Genomic DNA, 21,280 nt, shown 5'->3' with positions numbered 1-21,280 from the left:
GGGAGAGGAAAATCATGAACGCACTTTCTGAAGCACTCCTAGTCCTTGGAGGAGGGAGACACTCTCAGAAATCGGGAACATAAGTTGTGCTGCATGGACCATTGTAAAATTAGTTTTCTTTACCTTTTCAGATCATTTTCTATCAGGTAAGTCACAGATGTACATAGACCGTTTGCCAAACACACAAACGTAAATATGACTTTCAACTGAGGACCTGTCCTCTCTGTTTTAATGCAATGTATCCTGACAAAAACTCAGTTATTATTCCTACTTCGTAGATAATGAAACTGATGATGAGACAATTAATTAGTGAGTAGTTCATGGTCATGCTAGAAACAAAAAGCAAAGTCAAGGATAAAGCTCAGGTAGTGACAGGATAAACCACAGCTTCCTCTCCACAGGTAAACAGATAGTCCTAACAAAGGCATCATTCTGTGTAGACAGAAGAAACGCTGTTTGGGGAATCTAGTTAGGAAAAAAATCTGGTAAAAAGTGAAAGGTAAATAGGAACACATGCCATTCTTGAAAATTATTTTACTTATAAGGTGCAAAAATGCATAGGATGAGGTTATCTAGACTTTGGAATCCTGACGTTGATGAAATGGAACCTGTTGGAAATATAAAGACGTACGGGTGGTGCTCAAGTTATTATTTTTGAGTTCTAGCTGGTATCATTAGTATTTCTTTTTCTAACTTTAAGAACTTATAAAAGAAATTAGAGCACTAATTGCGTTGAGGGAAGAAAGGAAATAATTAGCATGTTGTCTGTTCGCACTCAGTGACTTGTTAACAAAGGAGCTGAAGATGTAAAGAATAAAGAAATTGGTGAAATGTGATTTCACTTTCAGGAAGACAGAAAATTCTTAATAAAATTAAAACATGGAGTAACATCAGTTGTTATATTTTGAGTACCTCATTACTAAAAGGATTAAGAAAACATCAAAAGCACAATCGACATGATCAAAGAGCCGCAGGCACTGATGAAAAGAACTCAATGGCAAAGGAAAATGGTGAACCAACATGCCTCTGCATCTGCCAAACACAAATTAACGGAAAATAGCAGCACACTTTTTTATGACACGATTTCAATAGAATTAAATATTTTAAAGAAATAAAAATGCTAATTCAGTTTAGCAGTGGAGATCAGTAACTAAGTCTCAGAAAAAGGGAATGGAATGAATAAATGAAAAAAAAAAGATGGCTTAGGTTTTACCCAAAGATAAACCACTTTAGGAGGTATTTTTAGATAAAGTGGAAAATGAAAAGTATTTAGGGTAAGAGCAATGCATATTGTAGAGGAGTGGGAAGTGCAGGCTGAGTAGTTTGCGCGGCTGGTGTTGGACAGGAGGCACCGGGAACCACTGCTCACAGAGGGTGACAGGAAGGGTTAGAGGTTCCGCAGGATTAGCCCCTGCACATCAGATCATTTGGCTTCTTTTAAAGCAGTGTGTGCATTCTTTGCTGCTTTGTTTCTCCTGTTGGGAAGGGCTCTGCTCCCAGTTCCTGGGGGTTTGCTTCAGCCCTGTCGTAGGGACCGACAGGTCACTTGGAGTGGCCAGTCAGGTTCTCCACATCCCTGGATGTGGCAGTGGATGGAAGGGGTAGAATTGAGCAGGACCAGTTGGAGCCATTTTTGGGTTTGAGATGGAAGCCATCAGAGGTTTCTTCACTCTTCGTTCCTCAAGACCATTAACTGTAAGAGCAATGTAACCCCAGAGGAGCTGGAAGCTATTTTCTCTGTCATTTACAGAGACTCCACATGGGATGCAGCCTCAAGAAAAGAAAGCAGAGCTGAGAAAATGAGAGCCCTGATGCCACCGGGACCTCCTAACCCTGGATACAAATGAGCCTCTCGTGTCATGCGCACGATTTCCAACAACAGGGATATAATCCTAAAAATAAGACAGAAGAGTAAGAGAATATAAGCATGATGCTGTCAATCCACGTGAGGGCTACGGGCAACCTGAACTGGGAGAGTAGATAGTGAAGACAGAACAAACGAAAAGCCTGTTAGTGTTTCCTGATGGGGCCAACTCTCAAAAGGGAGAAGAGGATTGATCTCAAGAACATCCTTGGACAAAAGATGGACATACATCTTCCTGAGACTGGTAGGAAGGAAGGAAGGAAGGAAGGAAGGAAGGGAGGGATGGAGGGAGGGATGGAGGGAAGCAGGGGAGGGAGGGAAGGAGGGAAGGAAGGAAAGAAGGAAGAAAGAAGGGAGGGAGGCAGGAAGAGGGGAGGAGGAAAGGAAAAAAGGAAGAAAGGGAGGGAGGGAGAGAGGGAGGGAGGGGGAAGGAAGGAAGGAGCAATGAAGATGCCTGTGGAGGAGCAAAGAAGAGACGTTCTTGCTCCATGAAAATGGTGACTTTTTCCCTGAAGACTTGGAGAGAGGCTGCTATGGGTTTATTTATGAAGGTTTAAAGAAAAGCAAAGGTTTGTAGGAGTTGCTGTAAGTCCATGAGTACTAATAAAAAGACCACACGGCATGCAAAGGTGAGAGTGTGGGGCAAGGAGCGGGGCAGCATGAGTGGAGGCCAAGTGGGCATCACCCATGACCTTCAGGAACTGCAGCATGGAGAATCCTCCAGGCAGAGCTCACTCCTGCACACTGCAGAGGGATGCATTACAGAGAAAAGCTTCAGACACTTCAGGAAATAGTGACTGACTTATTCTCAGTTACATGTCTAAATGACACAGCTTCACGGATAATTGTCTCCCTTCTCCACTAATTTTAGAAAACCCATGCAGGCATGAGCGCCTCCCTCTGTATGAATGAGCTACCTTCCCTCAAGGGTAAAAGTAGGAAAGAAGGAGACAGACAATCGCATTGGATGTAAACAATCATATATAAACAGAAATCAAACACATATTAGCAGGAGGCAGAAGAGTTTCCTTCAAAGGAAATGGGAAAGGATCACATGAAAACTTGTTTGCCTGTCTTCCAATCCATGAGGTCTACACGGCACAAAGCAACATTCAAAGCACTTATAATGCACTTAACCTTTGAGATTGCTTCTTGAAATTAGTTGGTGGAGGGAATCAGTTCTTAAATTATTTGCATCAAAATGGCATAAACCTGAAGAATTTTAGAGGGAAGTTAAAATTAAATAGGCTTATTCTGAAAAATATCTGAGAGACTAAACTCAGTTTCTTTGCTTTTAAAAATTTGAATTCAAATCAGCACAAACTCAATATAATCTTGTTTTCTCTACCCCTCTGTTATGTGACAATGTGTCATGGGTTGGCTTTGCCAAGTCAGAGGCAACCCCAAGCTCCCTTCATGCCTAAGGATGTCCTGGACTGGGAAAGTGAATTTTTTCTTATTCTATATTTTCTCTGTGGTGAAGAAGAAAATGAGCAACATACCTCTTACGAGAGCAATTTTTTTTTTAAGATGGAATTTCTCTCCTGTTGCCCAGGCTGGAGTGCAATGGCACAATCTTGGCTCACTGCAAACTCTGCCTCTTGGGTTCAAGCAATTCTCCTGCCTCAGCCTCCCAAGTAGCTGAGATTACAGGCACCAGCAACCATACCTGGCTACTTTTTGTATTTTTAGTAGAGACAGGGTTTCACCACATTGGTCAGGCCTGTCTCAGACTCCTGACCTCAGGTGATCCTCCCACCTTGGCCGCCCAAAGTGCTGGGATTACAGGCATAAGCCACCGCACCCAGCCGAAAGCAACATGTATATCCATTTAAATTCATGTAAAGTTTTAAGCCTCACGCTGTAAAGTTTCTAATTATTTCAGAGATTTAAACATTCAGACATTCAAGAAAAACTGTTGCTCCAGTCTTACGAGTCACACAGCCTGCCAGAAGCAAGCCTTCTAAAGTGGCAAGCCACACGGGAGAGAGGGTTACCAGCTCCCCCTCATTGATGCTGTCCTCGAGAGCCTCTCCTTCCCTGGCTGAGACACATATGAAATCCGGAAAATCATCTGGTTTGCTGACTGTTTCACTTTCATGTATGTGTCCTGCATGTGAGGATTTGCTCCAATGACGAACGTTGACTGTGGGTCTCTGACCCTCAGGTGGCCTCCAGCCTCTGATAAGATGGGCCTTAACCCCTCCGTTGACCAACTGACTTCATGATCTTTCTCTGTCATGACCTAATCAGGGCGTTTCAGATCTTCCTACCCATGCACATGGTTGCACACAAGCCTCTCCTATTTTCTAATACAATTTAGAAAATGCGCAGCATTGAAGGTCTCGTGAACGATGTCACCATGTGCTTTGTGGTTATCTACGTTGGTGCAGTTCTGCACTTAGCATCATTGCATCGTTTCCTACTATGCCGAAACCTAGTTGTGTTCTCTCCTATCCCATCTTAGCATTGAAATAGTCCTAGTGGACGTGTTTCAATATCAGAGGTGGCAATCACATCTTCAGCTCGCTAATCATTCCAGGAAGGAGCTTCCCATAAAACGAAATATTTGGAGCTGTTGATTTCTCTCTTTCAGCGGTGGGAGCAAAGCCTGCAAATGATCCATCCCCACCGCCCATTATAGATGAGGCTACTAACGGCCAGGGGCATTCAGAACAAATTGGATGCAGAACTGAAACCCGAGCCCAGGTCTCTTGGCTAAGCTCTAGCACTGCACTATCCTGTCCCCCTTGTCTTCTACTCTTTATGCTGGAGCCCTCCTGCCGCACTGCCTCACCCTACACACCCTCATCCTGCACTTCCTCATCCCATAGCTCCGCATTTCATACTCCTTCCCCTGCACGTCTCATCCTGGACCCCTTCACCTGTACCCCTCATTCTGCACCTCTCTTCCTGGACCCCTCCCTCTGAATCCCTCACCCGGACCCCTCATCCTGCACTCCTCACTGCACCCCTCATCCTGTACCTCTCTTCCTGGACTCCTCATCCTGCACTCCTCGCCTGAACCCCCTCATCCTGTAGTCCTCACTGCACCTCTCACCCTGGACTCCTGAACCTGTTTCCCTTGCCCTGCACCCCTCATCTTCACCCCTCATCCTACACTGCCTGACCTTCAGCTCACATCACAGCCTTTTTGCCCATCTGAAGCAGCCTAACTTCTTCAGTTTCTCTCATTCTCAGTCTCAGATGGCACAAACTTTCTTTCCGCTCACTCCCTTTCCCAAGAGAAGAGCAGAAGAAACGGAGCTCCACATGCTCACATGTTAAAGCAACAGATGATGTAAAAGAAACGCACTGGAGTTGAGTCATCAAAACTGCATGCTGCGCCTGGCCGTTCCTGGCTTAGAGGCAGGAGGATATGTATGCAGTTCAAAAAACACAGGAAGAATTTCGAGAATAGAATAGTCCCATCTATAACTTTTAAATCACTAATGCAAAATATGATCCATTTTTAAGTCAACACAATTTAGAAATATTAACAAAGACTCTTGTAGAGATTGTAAAAACTCGTAAAGGAAACAGATACCAAAGAAAAATAATAAAGGCAGCAAAAAATTGAAAGCAACAAATTCCAACTGAAAGGAAAAAACCTGTATGGAAATGCGGTTCCTTGTTGTATCTGATGCAGGGATCCCACTGGTAAAGATGTGGGAGAATGTTATCACATTCACACACTCATGACACATGAGAAGTGAGGAAGGCAGCCACGTGGCTGGAAAAAAATAGGAAGCTCATTCCACTTATAGAGCCTAAAATGTCACCTAGAAGTACACCTTGTTAATTTCACAAGCTCCTTCGTAATTCACAAATATCATTTTCAGAACTTTCATTCCTACCTGAGACTGAATACAGATTGGAGATTGTATTCAGATTGGAGAACGTCTCCTAGGAAGTTTGCTCTAACGTGAGGCCCGCGGCGCTTAACCTCCATGTCATTTCCACTACATCTTATCTCAGTTTACTTTGAAATGTAATCTGTGAGGATACATGTTGGGAAGGGAGAGTGGAATGTAGCTGGAGCTAATGGGCCACTAAAACTGGAATTTAAATGTCAAATTTCTGCATTAGAATTTAATGTTCTCTGGCACCACCTGCTCTCCAAGCTCATGTGTGCTGATATATTTAAATATTTAATAATGGCTTATCTCACATTATTAAGAGAAGGCTGTGCTTATAATTCATTCATGCAATGTAACTCAGAAAAAAACAGAAATCAAGAGTCAATGGTTCTTCTGATACTTTGCTTAACTGTTAATTAAGACTGTCCTGAATGTTAGCGTATCTTCATACAAATTCTTCAACCCTTTCAACAAAAAAGGGTGATGAATGGAAACTCAATATTTTTCTAATATATAGTTTGTTGTTGTTACTTGTTTGTTTTAATACCGTTTCAGTAAAATCCTATGTTCATCTTATTGGTCTTGTGTTAAGACAATGGAACGCTGGTTGGGCTAGCTGGTAATTCACCGGAAGAAAACAACAGCAACAATGAACATGTATAATCTATTAATTTCAGCTTCAAACAATTATTAATATATTTGGTTTGTAAATGGTTCTTAATATCTTTCGTTACTAAATGGCTCACCAAGATGAAGATATCGTATGTTCTGCAATGGTCTGGAGAAACAGAATTGAATAAAATGGGGCTCTTTCTCAAGGACTCGAGGACACACAAAACACTCTAGGGAAACTGTTACCTTAGCTAAAAAGGAGCTGCTGCAGGTAGCCACAGGGAAACACTGGAAGGAATTTCCATACCAGCGAGTTGTCCAGGAGAGAGGTGCAGCTCTCAAGCTGGGCCTTGGGGAAGGCAAGGGGTGTTTCCTACCCGGAAGAGTAGGAAGGACCGGCTCATACAGAAGGGAAGTGGCATGAGCCTGGGTGTGGAGATGGATGGGCACAGGATGGCAAGCACACAGTGTGCTACACTGCGCTACAGCACCCTGCGGCTCTTGACAGGACACGGTGATCTGGAAGAGGGACAGAAATTCAGCGACTTGCTCTGTTGTGGCTGCACCATGGTGGGGGCACACAGGAGCCACAGGTGCAGAAAGAAGCTAACTCATGAACAAGAGTGAGCAGGATGAGGTGAGGAGAGACAGGCCGGTGTGTCCCTCACCTCGCTGGCTGACATAGGGCACAGGGTACAACACACAGAGGCCATAATATTACAGGAATTGCACAGTGGATCCTTCTCATCAAACCTCCTTGCAATGCAGCACCAGTGCCACAGAAATACGCACTTTTAAGCCCACCCTGACCTGAATCTCCATCTGTGAAGACCCCTGGGTAATCTCCACGCATGCTGCAGACGGAGACACGGACGAGAGCAGAGAACAGCATAAATACAGGTACATAGGAGATCTGTGCAGAAATGCATCCCTTTGCCAACAGGTGAATTCAACCAATAGCAGCAGAGCACCTGCCACTGAAGGGGAACTCCCAGACGGTCCAGAGGAGGTGGACTCAGAGAACCAGAGAGGGCGCCAGATATACGTCAGGAACTGGGTCCCAAAAGGTCATCATTCAGGGACTCAAGCTCTCAAGAATGACGCTGTCGACAAATGAACAGATTTGGGTCCAGCAATCAGAGCAGCATCAACAACCAGAAACAGTCTGTGTTGACTCATTGGCTACTGGGCTACAATTCCCCAAATGCTTAAAAACTAAACTAAGACTTAAAAAAAAAAAAAAAAAACTAGAGTGGGCCTAAGGTTATTGATAAGGGTTAAATAGCCCATGATAATGCTACAAAAATCTAAACAGTCCAGAAATCGGCTATGACATTCACTCACATTTTGCACATCTCTAAGGACGCAGCTATACGCCTGCAGCTTGTGCACGGCTGCACAGGTGCGGGGCATAAAGAGATCCTTGCACTCCCAGAGCTTCTGTCTCCTGGGAAGAGAGGCAATTAAACAATCGTTGGGATGGAGGCAGCTCAGGGTGGTATAGGATTGAATCGGAGCAAATCACATAATCTAGGATGTGACGCTTATTAGGGAAAGTAATCTCTGAGGTGAGACGGGAAGATCAGCAAATGATCTACATGGTGAGTCCACAGAAGAATGATCCTTGTTGGCGAGATATGTGTGAAAGGTAAAAAAGAGGAAAAAAGAGAGGAAGATTTGAAGATCAGGAAGTTTCATGGGACAAACATGAAGTGTATGTGGGACGTGCTGACAGATGAAGATGGAATTTGGAAACCAGTTTACAGAATATTCTGTGGACCTTGGGAAGGCTCCAACCAATCTGAAACCATGTAGGAACACTCTCTATTTTCATTTTTTAAAAAAGATAATTCTGACTGGACCACTGTGTGTGGGCGAAATAGAAGAGATTAGTAGTGGGGAGAAACGAAGTTTAGGCCACTACAGAGGCCGCCTGGAGGGGACACTGTGGAAGCCGTCTAAGGGTAAGAGAAAGAAGATAAAAAGGAGGATGGCATAGAAGGATATTTACTAGATGGAATTGACAGAAATTCATGGAGAAAAAGAGAACAGGATCATCCACCACCAATGTCGCAGAGAAGAAAGAAGACAAAAACAATAATTATAAATCTGTTGTCCAAATTCTCAAAGAATATAGGGAGATTACCTTCCCTGGCTGCTAGACAGTGATGCCGCACTCTGGGTAAGAACAGACAACGGGGTGATGTGAGTCCCAGGTCAGGAAGCTTGTTTTACAAGCAAAGAGCTAAGCACCAGCCAGGCAGATACACCCACTTGTGGTCCCAAGAATGGAAGGGCTAGTTTTGTTTCAAGGGATGTGGAGGGCAGTAACAATAAGTTTGTTCTTTAGCGGATTAAATTGAATGGCAGTCCTCAGGAAAGCCCGTTGAGAGGAAATTCGAATTTACATCACATGAATTCACGTGGCAGGACACTTTCCCTTGCATGGGGCTCACTGCAGACTCAGGTTTCACCATCACATGCGGCCCTCGTCGCCCTGCAGGACTGAGGCCGCCAGAGTGGGCTCACAGCTGCACGCCTCTCAGGGACACGCTCAAACAAAGGCCTTAATTTAGAGTAAAGAAGATGCAAGGGCTACCGACCCTGAGACCCAGCATTCCTGCCACAGACTGCGAAGTCCAGAAGGCTTTTGCTGGATAGAATGAGGGAACGCGCTTCTGAAGGCATAGCTGACGAGCCAGCTTGGAGAGGATGCTGGGAAGGATGGGCTGCTGTCCTCTGGATGTGTTCTTCAACCGAAATCCACGGCCATAATGCTGTGTCAGTCCTCAGAGACTGGAATACATGGGGCCAGGAACCGAGGAGGGGAAGCAGGAGTAGCTGTCTCACCTCCATCCCAGGAAATGATTGAGATCTCTGCTCCCCGATCTCTCAAATTAGGCTATCTGGTTCTAGAGAACCTTCTTCTAGGAGGGAGTTGTCTCATCAGCAGGAAGAGGAAGGGCCCCATGAAACTGTAAGCTATGCCTGTGGCCCCGTGCCTTCAAGATCCTTATGCCCAAGGCCTCGCCGGCAAGGGAAGGAGCATCATCCCTGCAGGAGGACTGGCCCTAATGAGGAGAAAAAGCTGGGGCCATTGTCACCCTTGAGACAATACAGATGAGTGGGACCATTTATCCACGGGGACTCTCTTATGTGTGATAGAACACGGACAAGTCCAGCAGCCACACCTGAGTGGTGCATGGTGAGCAGAGACTGAGGCCCTGTGAGGACTGGGGTCAGCATCGCCCTGCTGTAGAAGCCACCTAGCCCAGCTGAGAGGCCAGCTAAGGAGGCAGATCCTCAGATGGGCCGGACAGGAGGGTGGCAGTGAGTATGTACTGCATGTGTCCCTAGGAAACGAGGCCAGCCAGAATCCCGGAGAAGCTGCTTCCAGATGGAGAGGACTGAACAGTGTGAGTGCTGGGCTGTATCTGATCCCAAGGGCACCACTTGGGTGGTCTCTTCAGAACCCAGGCCTTGCCCCCAGCTGCTGGGGGCCCACGTTGCATTTCTTTTCAGGAATCGCCCCAAGCAGTGTTCTGGTCCCTCCCTGGGGGCCACCCATGTCAATGGTCAATGGCATCAAGCCTGGCCCTACTGCTTCAGTTTAGGAGACTATACAGGGCCATCCTAGCTCCAGACCTCCCTGTAGTATCATTTAAGGCAAGGGTTCCCAACCCCCAGGCCAGGGACCGGTACTGGTCCATGGCCTGTTAGGAACTGGGCCACACAGCAGGAGGTGAGTGGCGGGCAAGGGAGCATTATCACCTGAGCTCTGCCTCCCATCAGATCAGCAGCAACATTAGATTCTCCTAGGAGTGTGAACCCTATTGTGAACTGTACATGTGAGGGATCCAGGCTGCACACTCTTTATGAGAATCTAATACCTGATGATCTGTCACTGTCTCCCATCACCCAGATGGGACTATCTAGTTGCAGGAAAACAAGCTCAGGGCTCCCACTGATTCTACATTATGGAGAGTTGTATAATTATTTAATCACACATTACAATGTAATAATAGAAATAAAGTGCAAAGTAAATGTAATGCACTTCAGTCACCCTGAAACCATCACCTCTCCCAGTCCACGGAAAAACTATCTTCCTTAAAACCGGTCCCTGGTGCCAAAAAGGCTGAGGACCTCTGATCTAAGCACCTGCTGTGGTCTGACTGTGTCCCTCCAAATTCCCAAGTTGAAACCTAACCCCAAATTTGATGGTTTTCAGAGATGGGCCAGCTTTTACAGGGTGATGACATGATGAGGGTGGAGCCCCTGTGAACAGGATTAGTGCGCTTGTGAAGGACACCCAGGCTTGTGGCCTTGCCCTGTCCACCACATGAGGACACAGTGAGAAGGCGCCATCTACGAACCAGGAGACGGCCCTCACCAGACACCAAATCTGCCACTGCCTTGATCGTGGACTTCCCAGGACTGTGGGAGATACAATTCCATTGTCTCTAAGTCAACTCTATCTGCATATTCTGTTACGGCAACCTGAATGAACTAACTGTGCACCTGTCATGACTGGGTACCGTTCAACTTCTCCCTCCACCCAACTCCACTTTCTTCTCTGCCTTACAGACGATTCCAAGCACACTCCCAATACCTCCCCCTACACATGTCGCCAAGTCAGGCTCTGCTTCCAAGAAAAAGGGTAATTTGTGATAGATTTAAGTCAAACCCTTGAAAAAAATGTTAAATCCACCTTAGATATAAGGTTGTATCTGCTGTGAAAAAGGAGGTACACATTATAAAGGCTTTGTGACGGTCAACTGGGCATTCCCACAACATGCAAACAAAAGGTTATTGGAAGCCACTTCCTGGAGCTTCACCTTCTCTTTAGGGTTTTAGAAGTCACTCCATTATTCTGGCAGGCACTGTCTTGCCTGACTTTGAGTAGCGTATTGGCTTTGTGCTCACAAGGACGGGGCATGAGCTCACCTTCTACATGGACCAGCAAGCTGTCCTTGGTTCAGGGACTGCACCGTGCACCTTCATTGCACTTGGACGCTTTTCAGTGTGCACAACTGCTCACCTAGTGAAGACGGGCGAGACTGGGCTGAGTAACTCGTGCCAGTCCAACCATGTAAGACGAGAAGCACCTTCAAGATTACATAACATCAATGCCGTCTCAGAAGTTCCGTCTGCCAAGAATGGTATAGATGCTGCTTTTTGAACCATCTCCTACATTCCTGTATTCAGTACAACACACGGCCTCACTTCCAGATTCATCCTAGGAGCACAGACCCTTGGCTATAGACTGAGATGCCCATACTAATTTCCATTCTCTTATTATCAATGTCTTCACCGGACATAGGAGACAATTCTGTTTCTCCTATGAAATGGTGATGCTGAACTCAAATAATTTTACTGGAATAACTCTTAGTATCGGCCCCAGATAGGTCTTGTTTTGACTACACAGCAGCATATCACAGGGAACAGTCCCTTTAATTTACCCCCTGCTAGAATGTAAATAGCTATGGCAAATTACATGAAACATGATTTGTGGAGATGCAGTTCATCAACTTGTGTGACGAACTCAAACTGAATATTTTTTTTTGTAACAAAAAATGCTTCAGAGTCAACTCACTTTACTATAGACAGAGAAGCCATAAAAAAATGGGACCACTACAATAGCAAACATATAATTGCTTATAAAAATATCCAGGGATCAAGTTTGCTTCTTGTTAACTTCTTCATGGCTAGAAGCCGCAGTGGTTAGGAGGGAACCCAACTTTGAATTGAGCATAGGGATTTTTCATTATTTTCTGTTGACTAACAATCAGTTGCTTTGATATATAATATATATTTTATTTTCAAATATAAAGTGGAGAAACTATGCCCTGGACTCACATTATCTTTTCTTATATAGTATTCTGAGATTCACTATTTATATGGATTCTATGTATTATAAATATGATTTATAAATATATGAATAAATGATTTATAAGTATATAAATTATACATAGGTAGAATCTATATATAGCAAATTTATATATAAATTGTTTATGTAAAATTTGTTTTAAAAATATGTCTTAACCATATAGAGTTTATGAATGGTCAGTGTTGCCTTAAATGGCTCTACCATAATTTATTTACATCCTGCTTCTTAGCATTTGGGTTTTTGAACAGATTATTTTTAATTCAGTATTTTCATTTGTAAAATGGTTTTAAACAAAGCTCACCTCTCTCCCGTCACTTTCTGACACCTAACATGATCTCCTTCAAGAGCTCTCTCTGTTTTTTAAACTTTGCATTTTTTCCCCCATAATTTGCTTAGAGCAAATTATCAATTCACACTCTCTCCCTCATTCTCTGTGTGTATAATAGCTATAGAGATATGCACATGCTCATATGTATGCACGTGCTCATATATCAGGGAATATGTATAAGACATACTGTATAACATACACATGCCACCTGAAGTCTAGCAAGAGCGTTTCTTTCTGTGAATTGTTCTTTTGTGTTTGTGGCTGGGGCCTCGCCAGCAGGGACCCCTGTTGTTTTTCAGTCTCTGAGCTCCTCCTTGCCTATCTTCCACTCACTGTGATTTTCAGGGGACGCATAGGTCCTGGTTTTCATTTCTCCACCCTACTTGCTTTCTGACAAATGCCTCTAAAAGGGTCCATTAATTAAGTAGACCCTCCAGGCATCTTGAGGGGATGGAGGAAAGAAGTTGGTGTTTGCGGAGTTAGTGACAGCACAAATGGAGAAATCTCAGAGATGCCCAAGCCTACGAGCCCGGGATGATGGAGACCGCAGGTGGGTAGAGTGGACCCAAGGTCCTCTTGGTCCTCGTGTCCTCAGGCAGCCCCCTCACCATTACCGTGTGTGCTGGCAGGTGGGAGTGGGGGTGCCAGGAAAGCATCCTCCAGGGAGATTTTCTCAGAGACAACAGTGCCCAAGGTAGAAGAGAACACGAACATCTTAGGTAAGAAGTGTGATCCGAAGATTTGAGGGGCCCCGAAATATTTTACACTACTCAGGCTATTCTGGATTTCTTGTCAAGGTTGGAGTCGTTACGTCAGTAAGGGTTGGGTGGCCTTCGATAAGGTTGGGTGGCCTTCGATAATGAGTGAGCTTAAATTGATAGCTACTTTGTTAGGATGGAGTCTCAGAAATTCAAGTCGATGTTAAAATAAGATGATGTGGCATTTCTTGCATAGCAGTTTGTCTAGGGTTTGTAGTCTGAGGGACTGACTGTGACTCCAGGTATGAGAGTGCACACACTGAAAATTTCTGGGGAGACTATGAGAAAATGTGGAGAGCTGCTGCCTCCGAGGAAGTTAACTGGCTCAGCTTGAAGCTGGAGAGAAGGGTGCTTACAATTCATCTAAACACCCCTCAGTTGGGTCTACATGTCTTACTGTGCACACTATTGTTTATATAATGAAAACATCATGTTTGTAGAAAAATCTCAAAATTAAAATGAAAATGCAAACAGAAATAAGAGCTAGCATTTCTTCAGTTCTTACTCTATGTGTTAGGAGCCTTACATGTTTTACTCAGTTGATTTTTCAATAAAATTTTGACGCAGTTGTGATTACTATGACTTTTTTTTTTTGATGATGAGTCTGATACACAAAGGGTTTAAATAACTTACACTAAGGTTCAGTGACTGAGAAGCGGAACCAGTATTGAGGGGAGTCCAGCTCCACAGCCTGTGTTCCTAACACTAGATGTTAGTGAAAGTCAGGCAACATCAACATGTAGAACATTTAACTCTATCTAAATATATGCTGTATATATTTTCTGATATATTTTTTTCTTTTATTAAGATGGAGCCTTACTCTGTCGCCTAGGCTGGAATACAGTGGCATGATCTTGGCTCACTGCAAGCTCCACTACCCAGGTTCAAGCGATTCTTCTGCCTCAGCCTCCTGTGTATCTGGGATTACAGATGCCCACCCTCCACAAACAGCTAATTTTTTTTGCATTTTGAGGAGAGATAGGGGTTTCACCATGTTGGTTGGCCAGGCTGGTCTGGAACTCCTGACCTTAAGTGATCCACCTGCGTTGGTCTCCCAAAGCGCTATGATTATAGGTGTCAGCCCCACTGCCTGGCCTGCTTTTTCTGATAATGTAATTTATGAACAACTGTGCTTTGGGTCAAATAATATAAAATTATGTATACGCATAAAGGTCACTTTTATAAGTCATTTGCACTTTGTCTTCAACTGTTAGCTTAATATAGTACTCTGGAAATAGGCATTTTTAGAATGTCTTCTACTGTTATAATCACTTAATTTTTTAAAATCCTCAAATGTTATATTAGTTACGGGTTTTAATTACCTTTTTACCTTTGGACTATTCTTTTGTCAAAGATAATACATGACATTGAATTGGACACCTCTCAAGGACTGATGGCCATTCACGTTTTTATGACATCTCATGGGTGGCTACTGAGACTCTTACCACAGCACTAATTAGGGTAAAATGTAATTATAATTAATGTGGTGTGGTCATTCACTGTGAAATATGACACATGGAAGAATGTTTACCTTTTAATGGGACTATTTATGTCTCTTCATAGTCAAGGATGCAGTTTGGGCACGAGGCTCCTCTCCTATTCCTGGTACCATAAACCTCATGATGTGCATCTCAATGCTGCTGAAATGAATTTACTACAATTTGCACTGTTGGGAAGTGTCTGGTATTTCACTGATGATTTTGGATTCTACCAAAGGCAGCAGTAAATGCAGGTCATGTGGAAAATATTATATCTCCACCATACTTTCTTGAATAACTGCACAGTCACATAAAAGTTCAATTGAAGGTCAGGTCTAAAAATTCAAATGTCAGGAGGTATTCATCAGTTGCCTCTGCATTCTAGTTTTAGTCACTGAATGGGATGTAAATATACAGTTTTTGTTGTAGTATTACTTATTCAAAAGGGTCATTAAGGCCCCACCACACCCCGTGAGTCAGCAAGGAGGGAGCTATTTTATGCTGTGTAGATGGGGATACTCCTGGGTGGGCCCACTCACTACAGGACCCTTTAACATGGTGACCCTTTAGCCCACAGGGAGAGAGAGAGCAGCCATGCTGTGGCGTGTTCACTCACATGGACTCACGACAATGTCCCTTACCATGCTTGTTGATTTAGGATTGGTGGATGCTTTTTTAGTATCTTGTTCATTGATTTCATGGGTAATAACTTCTTGTTACATTTTTCAGCACCTAAAACTATTCCTATGGTATACACTTGGGAAATAAGAACATACTGCCTATTTACTCAAATTCAAAGAATAGAATAAAATTCAATTCCAACAGCTCCAGATAAATATTCTCATTTTTACCTATACACATACACATCTATCAGTTCAAATATTTTAAGGAATTCAGTTACTAATGAAGGAACCAGTAAGATATTTTAAAAACTATTTCAAATGAGAATCCAAAGATCACAAATACATAGACAATCAGAAATAATGAAATAAAATTGCTAATCAATTTAAAAGTAATCAATATCCACAGGACAATAATTAATTGCATCTCTTTCACAGGGAATTCATTTGCATTTCAATGGTTCAGAAATTGTTTGCATTGCTGTCAGTTTTCTATAATTTGTAAAGTTGTAAACTAGCTCAAAAACAAAGACAGGCACAGGGCTTTCATTTCAAATATTTGAATTTGGCTCATAAAAACTTATAATCGTAAGTCTTTTCAGATTCATTATATTGCCTTTTCTATGTTTGCTCACATAAAAAAAGGTTTTGGGAAACACCAGGCAATACGATATGGTCAAAAGATCCACATATATGCCCACATTTCGTAGCTTACACCTAATACTTCACCTCACTCTTTATTTTGGGATAATCAGAGCATATACCATGGCAAGCCGAGTTTTCAGAAGTTAAACATTCTCATTCACAAAAGCGAGTGTTAGTAGACTTTAAGGAAGTTCCCATCATGATTCCTATTTATCATCATTGTTTGACTTGTTGATTTTACTTCTACCTAACCAATACAGAAAGGTCTATGCCCTCTGTTGGAATGCTAACTTCCAACCCTGTTAACTGTATTCTCATCATACCTTGGTAAACAGCTTTAAACCCAGGCGAGCCAATGCTATCATCCGACTGCAGATGTAGCCACATCTGGTTGCTCATGCTGACGATGAGGTCAGGAACACTGGATCCCGTGAGCCTGCATGGAAGAGAAATGTCAAAGCTTTTACGTAAGGCAACAAGTATATCGACTTCCACCTGAAAGGAGGGTCTTGCTGCTTTAAAAAGCCAAACCCTAGATATATAGGTAGCAAGACACTCTTTCAAAGACTGTACAGCCTCTTGTCCATTATATTAATATTCAAACATCACTATCACTGGTGCTTTACAGAAATTATTCTATTCTATGGCTGCCAATTTGTGAGTTTTCTTTTAAAAAATCAACTTAGGGCAATCAACCATCCCATATTCCTGGAACCGAGGGGCTTCCCCAGGTGCAGGAGTAACAGTGTTAAAACTGGGACAGTCCTGGAAAAAATATGGGACAGTTGTTCATCTGAGGTGACTAGAGATGTGCACAGTTGTTCTAGGATTGCACAACACCAGCCATGAAAGAGAAAGCATCTCTATCACAAGAAATTGTATGGGTTCATTCACAAAAGGTTTTCATTGTCTAGTCTAGAACTAGTATGTAACTTTATCACAAACTCTCCTTTTAAAATATGTTATAGGTAACTATACATTAAGAGAATTTTGAAAAGAACAGCATGCATAGCTGAACTAGATTTGGCAGCATTTATTGAACACTCCCCCTGCATGTTAATGTCTGGGTCACACCAAATGTGAGTTTCAGTGAAGCATTCATTGTGTATTAACAAAACAGTCACATAGGGGCTGCTGTCAGCCAGTGAAAAGAAACACTAAATCCATTGACTGAACTCAACATGCTGACAGAAAAGCATGTTGAAATAGAAAAAGTGTAAGAAAAAAATCAATTCAACCACAACAAATGTCCCTAATAAAATAGGAAGCTTGACTTTCAGCAAAGTAGTTTCAGGAATATGAGCATATGATTTGCCCCATCAATCATATCATCTGTCTATCAACACAACATCCTCACCTTAGGCAGCACAGAGCACTGGATTCTTCAAAGGAAGATGAACAACTGACATTACATGTGAGTAACTCATGCAATGTTACACACAAATTGAAAAGAGGAAAATATTTCTGTGAATGATGTGCGGCAACTAAATATGTATTTCTGTCTCAAGATTTGTCTTTGTTGGCAAGATTGTTCTTTTTCATTTGCTTGTTTTGTTGGCTTGTTTGAAGAGAGATTTTTTCTTTCTTTCTTATTCATACATTTATTGAAGCGTAACAAGCCAAAAAGCGCACAGATCATGAATGTCTAACTCCACGAATTTTTACAAAGTGAACCACCACACAGGTCAACTCTTAGAGAATTGCCAACACCCCAAAGCCTTCTTGTACCTTCTCCCAGTCACCATCCTCTCCTCCCATCTTGCCAAACTATCAGTTTTATATCTTCTTTAAAGTTTTTTTTATAAATGAAATCATATTATATACAACATTTTGTTCAACATTATGTTGGTGAAATGTATTCATGTTATTGTTTGTAGTAGCTTCATTTACTTCCATTTCTACATAGAATTTACAGTATATAAACACAAGGAGGGGATGATTCATATTTTTAAAATCTTGAAATTTTTATTAAGATAATTGTAGACAAATGCGGTAGGTAGTACAAAATAATATAAACAGATCACATGTATTATTTACCTAGATTCCCCGACAGGTAACATCTTGCAAAACCGTAACAACCAGGACATTGACATGGATACAACCTACCAGCCTCGTTAAAACTTTCCCTGTTTTAATCACATTTTGTATATGCATTTGTGCATGTAGCTCTGCACAAATACGTCACATGTCTCGGCTCCTGAATCCACCACCATAGTCAATGCAGGGCAGGTCCATTCCCTCCAAATTCTCCAGTGCTGTGCCCTTAAAATCACACTGCTGCCCCTCTTGCTACACCCCCTTCACTGTCCCTAACCCCTGCCAACAACTAATCAGTCTCCATCTCTAAATTATTCATTTAAAAAAATCATACAAATGAAATCACAGTGTTTAACAACTTGGGATTCGATTTTATTCACTTGGCTTAATTCCTAGAAGATTTATCCCAGTTGTTGTTTCTACCAACAGTTTGTTCCCTTTTGTCGCTTGTTAGTAGGTCATGTTGTCGATATACCACAGCTTGCTTAATCATCCACCTGGTTAAGGTTTATTTGGACTGATACTAGTTTTGGCAGATGACACCTAAAGCTGCTATGAACATGTGTGTGCAGGTTTTTCTGTGAGTGTAAATCTTCATTTACCTGAGATAAAAGTCCAAGAGGGCAATAGCTGCATTGTATAATCATGTTTAGTGTTTAAAGAAACCACCAAATTTCTCCCCAGATTGGTGGTACATTCCCACTAACAATGTGTGAGCACCCCAAATCCTTTGTATCCTCAACAGGCATTTGGTGTTGTCAGCATATTTTTGCACTTCTCTAATAGCTATGTGCATTTAACTAATTGGTAATGATGTAAAACATTGTCTCGTGTGTTTATTTGCCATTTATACGTCTTCTTTAATGAGAGGTCTCTCTTTTCTTCCTTTTAAATATTGAAAACTCTCTTCATATATTGTAGTGTAGATACCAGTCCATGTCAGAAATTAGCAGTTTTGATTAAAATACAGTCAATTTTGGTAAGCGTTCCACATGCAATTACAACAAATTATATTCCGTAAGTATCAGTTGCAGGCATTTCTGTATATCAAGTTTGGAATCTGGCTTAGATCCATCCTTCCTTCCTTCCTTCCTTCCTTCCTTCCTTCCTTCCTTCCTTCCTTCCTTCCCTCCCTCCCTTCCTCCCTTCTTCCTTTCTTCCCTCTCTCCCTGCCTCCCTCCTTCCTTCCCTCCCTCCCTCCTTCCTTCTTCCTCTCTCCTTCCTTACTTCCTTCCCTCCCTCCCTCCTTCCTTCTCTCCCTCCCTCCCTTCCTTCTCTCCCTCCCTCCCTCTCTCCTTCCTCTCTCCTTCCTTCCCTCCCCCTCTCCCTCCTTTCTTCCCCTCTCCTTCCTTCCTTCCTTCCATCCTTCCTTCCTTCCTTCTCCTTCCCTTCCTTCCTTCCTTCATTCCTTCCTTCCTTCCATCCTTCCTTTCTTCCTCCCTTCTTCCCTTCCTTCCTTCCTTCCTTCCTTCCTTTCCTTCCTTCCTTTCTGTTACTATTCCCTAAGGTAAGTGAATATATAAAGGACAAATACGTATCTTAAGTCAAATTCATGGTTTTGGGTAGAAGAAGGAAGAGGAAAGAAAACGTACTGTTTTAATACTATACAGTTAAAGAAGAATGTGTGCATAGCCCTTAGTTTTTCCCTACATGTTAACATACATATGGCACCTGGTTCACATGCAAAATGAGTAGAGGAGAGCGTTTTTCCCTTCTCCCTTTGGGCGTAGAGGTGGTGTCAGTACCCTTCTGATCTGTGTTCCCCACTCCCACTCGCTTCTCTCTTTTACACCGCTTTGACTTCGAGACTTACGCCACCATGCAACATGACTCTACCGCTGTCCATCATCGTCCTCTCCCTTCCTGTAGTCCCTGGCTTGTTGTCATTGCTCCCTGTGGGCAGTCCGATAATTCTAACCCAATAACTTTTCTGTCCACTCCACTGCAAGGTATGACATCAAGGTATGACCAGTGATTTCATACCTTGCACCTTGCTACTCTTTATCATAACAAACTTAGGCACCTAACCCCTCTTTCTGATGACACTGCAGTATCTTTTAACTATAATAAGTGTGTACTTTCTGAAACACACTCCCCAATTCTTGGGGACCTCTACTAATGATTTGGTCACTTTTCTACCCAGCCTGGACAACATGATCGATACTCTGCTATTCTGTCTTTCCAGCGCCTTAACTGTGTTAAAGTCTACTACCCATCTGTCCCATCTCTTACAAAACTCCAACTCGAGATCAATCCAACCATCCACTCTCTATCTTCCTGTATGTGTGCAAAAGAAAGATAATGAAGAACTTGCTGATTTGTACTGATATATATATATATATATATATATATATATATGATTTCCAGACTCACACTGGTCATATGGTGACACATTTTTTTCCTGAATTATACTCAGTGTATTTTTCCTATTGCCATCTGTTATTGCCCTAAGTCATCACCATTTTTCTCAAGCCCATTCCAAGCCCTTATTTCTTCTGTTCTCAGCAGATAACTTTACTCATAACTATAAGAGGGAAAACATTTAGGGCAGTCAAAACATGAAATACCTGCCTCTCAAAATCTCCTAAGTTTTTTTTACTCTTTTCACGTCACCAGCCATTGGCCACTAGAAGCAACTGCTGGGGGAGTTTATTTTCCTCATACTTCTTTGATGTTTTTCACACCATTGTTTTCTCCCCATTTCCAACCTCTCCGTTGAACACTGATTATCTCACACCCACCCCACCAAAGTAGGCTCCTAACTCTGTCTCCTGATTCTGGCATTTCATCTCCCCTAGACATTCGACTTGATTTTAACTTATTAAAAACATAATTGTGATGTAGAAAATTCTTACACATTGAAAAGACTTATACTGTCTATTCAACTACTTTAGACATACCTCTAAGTTGATATATTTAATTTCTTAAGCTCTGTACCGAACTTTGCTTTAATCTTATATTACTTTGTTCACTTGCATGAAATAGTCAGCAAGCACAAGGCCAGATTCTGCACAAAGTTCTTTCAATCAAATGTCAAATCAGGTTTATGTTTATTACTCATTTTGGAATTTATTTTAAGCCTGCTATGTGACAGTTATATTTATGGGAAGAACTGTAATTACAGCTTATTATAGTTATTTTAAAGCTAATTAACTTACAAAAATTTCATACAGTAAAAACACTTTTTAATT

General features: G+C 42.4%; 1 protein-coding gene across 2 annotated transcripts in view; it reads right to left on the bottom strand.

Moving 5' to 3' along the window:
• Positions 1-21,280, bottom strand: part of CSMD1 (CUB and Sushi multiple domains 1) — a 2,032,824-nt gene that overhangs the window by 498,408 nt on the left and 1,513,136 nt on the right. For both annotated transcript variants that reach the window (XM_055289255.2, XM_055289263.2), the window contains exon 12: positions 16,376-16,488. In XM_055289255.2, the coding sequence (XP_055145230.2) occupies positions 16,376-16,488 (113 nt within the window). The remainder of the gene's footprint in view (positions 1-16,375; positions 16,489-21,280) is intronic.

Source organism: Symphalangus syndactylus, chromosome 1 (assembly GCF_028878055.3).
Source record: "Symphalangus syndactylus isolate Jambi chromosome 1, NHGRI_mSymSyn1-v2.1_pri, whole genome shotgun sequence".
In the NCBI taxonomy this organism is placed as follows: Eukaryota; Metazoa; Chordata; class Mammalia; order Primates; family Hylobatidae; genus Symphalangus; species Symphalangus syndactylus.
Note: the sequence above shows the minus strand (reverse complement) of the source record. Positions and strands in the feature narration are given on the sequence as shown.